Raw genomic sequence first — 5,234 nt, 5'->3', positions numbered from 1 at the left:
GGCTCTTGAAGGAAGGGGCTTCAAGGATGCCCTTTGGGTCCCTGGCTTCGGCTTCAGTTTCACTTCCGGCCCCGACGGCTTTCGGAGCCGCAACTAAAGGGGTGCCTTTCCACGCGTGGCCACTTGGGGTCGCGCTTTAGGTCCGTTTGGAGCCGCTGAGGAAAAAAAGATGGGGGAGGGAGAGAGGGAAGGAAGGGAGGAAGGAGGGAGGGAGGGAAGAAGAGCCCGAACTACAGCGAAAGAGCGAGAGAGCGCCTTAATCTCCCTTAATCGTTACAAAATGTTCAAACAAAAACAGGAGTTGGTGGAACCCCCACCCCAGTGCCGCCCCCGCCAGTAAGGAAAAAAAGAAGTCTTCACATACACGGCAGAGGCAGAAGAAAGCGCAGAAGCTCCCCACAAGTAAGGGGCATATGAGGGTCACCCTCGACCCCTGGCCTGCTTCCCAAGCCTAACGCTTGCTTGTTCACGTGAGTGTGTGTTAAGGTCCCAAGTCTTGCCATGCTCCGTGCTTGGGACAGAACACTTCCGAGGCTTGGTCGATAAGGCTGGCATCTGCTCCCTCCCCTCCTCACGCCATTGTACTTAGAATCATAAACTCATGGAATCATAGAGTTGGAAGAGACTTCATGGGTCATCCAGTCAACTCCCTGCCAAGAAGCAGGAAAGTCGCATTCAAAGCACCCCCGACAGATGGCCATCCAGCCTCTGCTTAAAAGCCTCCAAAGAAGGAGCTTCCACCACACTTCGGGGCAGAGAGTTCCACTGCTGAACAGCTTTCACAGTGAGGAAGTTCTTCCTAATGTTCAGGTGGAATCTCCTTGCCTGTAGTTTGAAGCCATTGTCCTGCGTCCTAGTCTCTGGGGCAGCAGAAAACAAGCTTGCTCCCTCCTCCCTATGACTTCTCCTCACATCATGTATACATCATGTATCCTCTCAGCCTTCTCTTCTGCAGGCTAAACACGCACAGCTCTTTAAGCCGCTCCTCAGAGGGCTTGTTCTCCAGACCCTTGATCATTTGAGGCGCCCTCCTCTGGGCACATTCCAGCTTGTCAACCTCTCCCTTAACTTGCTGCTCCCCACTTGATTTCAGGCTCTGAGAGCTGGAGCTCTTCCTTCTCGCAAAAGAAAGCCTTCTCTCTCTCTCTCTCTCTCTCTCTCTCTCCCCCCCCCCCCTCTTTCTTTCTTTTCTTTGTCTCTGGGTTTTCTCTTTGGCAACCGGAATGGCAGGAGGGTAAAGGAAGTGGGGGAAGGCCTAGGGAGATGGGTGGCAGCCCTGGAAGGAAGGAAGGAAGGAAGGAAGGAAGGAAGGAAGGAAGGAAGGAAGGAAGGAAGGAAGGAAGGAAGGAGGGAGCCACTCTGCCTGGCCGCCTGCCTGCCTGCCTCTCCGCCTCTTCTCTGTGTCGGGCCTGGGTCTCTCTCCAGCTGCTCCGTCAGCTGACCGGCTGTCACTCTCCCTCGCTGGCCCCGCCCCCTCCGGCTACCCCAGGAACTCCGCGTCCGGAGCCGCGGTTGGTCGACGCGCCCCGCCGGCCCCGCCTCTTTCGCCCGAGTGTCACCGAAGAAAAGCAATATAAAGAAGCCGAGGAGGGCGGCTCGGCGAATCACAGCTGTTCACTCCGCGCTGGAGGACAGAGAGAGAGAGAGAGAGAGAGAGAGAGAGAGAGAGAGAGAGAGAGAGAGAGAGAGAGAGAATGATAGAGAGAGATTGAGACCGGGAAAGAGCAGGCGCCTCCCGAGTTCCTTCGCTGGCTGCTTTCCCCTTCCTTCTTCCTTCTTCCTCTCCTTCCAGCTCTCGCCCCTTTGGCCCCCACTCGGCTTCATTTCTCCAACCAAGGAAAGCGCCAAAGTTGCTCTTCCAAGGGAACAAAGCCAAGGACTTACAAACGGGGGCGAGAGGCGGGCTCGTCTTGTCGTCTTGGTGGCTGCAGAGATCGCCTCCCTCCCGGGAAAAGGCTGAAGCCAGAATCGCGCTCCTCGCAGGATTTCTCTCCCTTTTGGCAAGAGAAGAGAAGACAAGGTGGGGCGGCGCGCGGCTGCTTTGGCTTGCACCCCGCTTTCTCTTTTGCCTCGAAGAGAAAAGAAGCGCCGCTTTGGGGGACCTGGGGGGGTCCCGGGACTGAGGAGCGGGAGGAGGAGAAAGTTTCTTCGGCGGGACGGGCCCGGGGAGGGTTGGAGGCTGGAGTGAGGCGGTGAAGCGGCGTCTCCCCCTTTCCTCCTCCTCCTCCTCCTCGCCGCCGGCCGGGAGCGAGGCGCCTCTCCTCCCCGCGGGCCCAGCGCGATGGCTGGCGAGCTGAGTATTGGCCCCGACTTGCCCACCAGCCCGCTGGCCATGGAGTACGTCAACGACTTCGACCTGATGAAGTTCGACGTGAAGAAGGAGCCGCTGGGCCGCGCGGACCGCTCGGGCCGGCCGTGCACGCGCCTCCCCCAGACGGCGGGCTCGGTCTCCTCCACGCCCATCAGCACCCCCTGCAGCTCCGTGCCCTCCTCGCCCAGCTTCAGCCCCACCGAGCAGAAGACGCACCTGGAGGACCTCTACTGGATGGCCAGCTCCTACCCGCAGATGAACCCGGAGGCGCTCAACCTCACCCCCGAGGACGCCGTGGAGGCCCTCATCGGCGCCCACCAGGTGCCCCAGCAGCTCCAGGGCTTCGAGAGCTTCCGCACCGCCGCCGCCCACCACCACCACCACCACCAACAGCCGCCGCCGCAGCCTCACCACATCCACCACCACCACCAGTACCCCGGGGTCACCCACGAGGAGCTGGCCGCCAGCGGCCATCACCACCACCACCACCACCATCCCCACCACCACCAGGCCTCCCCCAGCCCCTCCAACGTCCCCAGCCCCTCCCAGCAGCTCCAGAACCCTCACCAGCACCAGTCCTCTTCCTCCTCCTCCTCTTCATCTTCCTCCTCCTCCTCCAGCAGTGTGGAGGACCGGTTCTCCGACGACCAGCTGGTCTCCATGTCGGTGCGGGAGCTGAACCGGCACCTGCGGGGCTTCACCAAGGACGAGGTGATCCGCCTCAAGCAGAAGAGGCGGACCTTGAAGAACCGCGGCTACGCCCAGTCTTGCCGGTACAAGCGGGTCCAGCAGAAGCACCACCTGGAGAACGAGAAGACCCAGCTCATCCAGCAGGTGGAACAGCTCAAGCAGGAGGTCGGCCGCCTGGCCCGCGAGAGGGACGCCTACAAGCTCAAGTGCGAGAAGCTGGCCGGCAACGGCTTCCGGGAGGCCGGCTCCACCAGCGACACCCCCTCCTCGCCCGAGTTCTTCATGTGAGTCTCCCCAGCCCAGCCAGCCCAGCCTTCGCCCGCGCCTGCCCTTCTTCGCCCCCGTCCTCTGACGCCGCCCCCCGAGTCGGAAGAAGACCCTCCCGGGTGGCAGGCTTGGCCCTGGCCCAGGACTGCGGGGGGATCTCCTCAGCAACTGGACCCGTGAAGGTCTGAGTGGGCACTTGGGGGAGGGGGAGAAAGACGGGGCAGGTGAGAGGTGGCTGGGGAATGAAGGAAGGACTGGTTAGTAGGGAGAGAGAGAGGAACCCACCCCACCAATGTTTTATACCAATCGATTGCTTGCTTGTAGAACTTTTTAACCTGGACGTTGCCAAACAAAGGGATGGGCACCGGGCAAGCCACCTAGAGATGATCCGCTTTGGAGTTCTTCTTTTGTGTTCCGATAGAAGAAAAGAGAGGGGGGCAGAAAGGCAGAGGGAAACAGAGAGAGGACAGTATGTTTTGCCTGCCTCCTGAAAGAGAGACAGAACCCACGCGGGACGTTTCCGTGCAAGAGGGAAAAAGTGGGGTGGGGAAGAGAACAAAAAGTGTTCTTGGTTTTATTGCCTGCTTGATTATATAGAAAAAAAATACGAAAAATCAGCATTAAAAATATTAATCCTGCATGCTGGACATGTATGGTAACTTCTATTTTGTACCATTTTCTTGTTTCAACTTTTCGCATGTCTGCTCATTGACCATAGTTGCTTCTTCCCTCCCCCCCCTTTTTTTTAATTTTTCTGTTTGTTATTTTCCTGCTTGCTTACTTTTCATTGAGTAAGGAAAAGGAAACTCATCAGTTAGAGATAAGAAAGCCGTCTTACCGTTCATGCAGCTGTTTGTTCCTATGTCTTTTTCTAAATAATAATAATTATTATTTTTGTTGTTGTTTGTTTGTTTGTTTCAAGCCGGGCCCCGATCCACCGGGCGCTCCCCTCCTCCCGTGCTTGTCGCGTGGGGACAGTCGGTGGATCGGGCCCGCGGGGAGCTTGTAAATAAAGGCCACGCCGAGCCGCGCAGGGCAAAACACACGAACATTTCAGCAGGCTGGTTTTCGATGGTTTTGGTCGCTGTTTTGTTTTTTTCTTCTTCTCCTTTTTATTACAAAATTCCCTGGGAAATGCATAAACCACAAGGGAAGAAAAGCGAGAGAGGGATTCTGGGCATTTTGCAATCAGAAAAGAACTTTGTAGATGCAGTCCACTTTTTCCCCCAAAGTGACACTTTTGATATCTTTAGATGCAGAAGGCTAGTTTTCATTTTCTTGGGATTGAAAAGGACCGAGCCAAACCGCTGGGAACCTTTCCTCCCTCCTAATATTAAACAGAAATCAACTCAAGGAGAGGCTGAGAGGGCAGTTAGGGAGAAATCTGGACTCTGGACCTCACTTTGGAGGGGAAAGAGAGAGGTGGGTTGCTGTGAGTTTTCCGGGCTGTTTGGCCATGTTCCAGAAGCATTTTCTCCTGACGTTTCGCCTGCATCTATGTCAGGCATCCTCAGAAGTCTGTTGGAAACTAGGCAATTGGGGTTTATATATCTGTGAAATGTCCAAAGTGGGAGAAAGAACTCTTGTCTGTTTGAGGCAGGTGTGAATGTAGCAATTGATCACCTTATTAGAGTATTACCTTGGGTGCGTCTGCACTGGAGAATTAATGCAGTTTGACAGTACAGGACTTTAACTGTATGGTTGAGTTATATGGAATCCTGGAAGTTATAGTTTTACAAGGTCTTCAGCCTTCTCTCCCATGAGTGGTGGCGCCTCACCAAGCTACAAATCCCAGGATTCCATAACATTGAGCCATGATAGCTTAAAGTGGTGTCAAACTCCATCAATTCCACTGCGTATGTAGACACACTTTTAGAGAGACACTTCATGCATTTGAGGATGGTCTTAACCAAACCCATCAGCCGTCTTCCCTTTGGGCTTCCTGATTTTATCACCCACTCGGGAA

The 5,234-nt window shown here is 55.7% G+C and overlaps 1 protein-coding gene across 1 annotated transcript; it reads left to right on the top strand.

The window, feature by feature from the left end:
- Nucleotides 1-1,597: 1,597 nt before the first annotated feature.
- mafb (MAF bZIP transcription factor B) lies at nucleotides 1,598-3,933 on the top strand. Its single transcript, XM_008117583.3, has one exon. It carries the CDS (start codon nucleotides 2,282-2,284, stop codon nucleotides 3,287-3,289), a length of 1,008 nt encoding a protein of 335 aa, XP_008115790.2. The 5' UTR covers nucleotides 1,598-2,281; the 3' UTR covers nucleotides 3,290-3,933.
- Nucleotides 3,934-5,234: the final 1,301 nt, after the last annotated feature.

The sequence above is a fragment of the Anolis carolinensis genome, chromosome 4 (genome assembly GCF_035594765.1).
Source record: "Anolis carolinensis isolate JA03-04 chromosome 4, rAnoCar3.1.pri, whole genome shotgun sequence".
Classification (NCBI taxonomy): domain Eukaryota; kingdom Metazoa; phylum Chordata; class Lepidosauria; order Squamata; family Dactyloidae; genus Anolis; species Anolis carolinensis.
This window is presented reverse-complemented; position numbering and strand designations above follow the sequence as displayed.

Excerpts from the sequence above, each read along its gene's own strand:
- mafb (XM_008117583.3), top strand. The coding sequence starts at position 2,282 with ATGGCTGGCGAGCTGAGTATTGGCCCCGACTTGCCCACCAGCCCGCTG.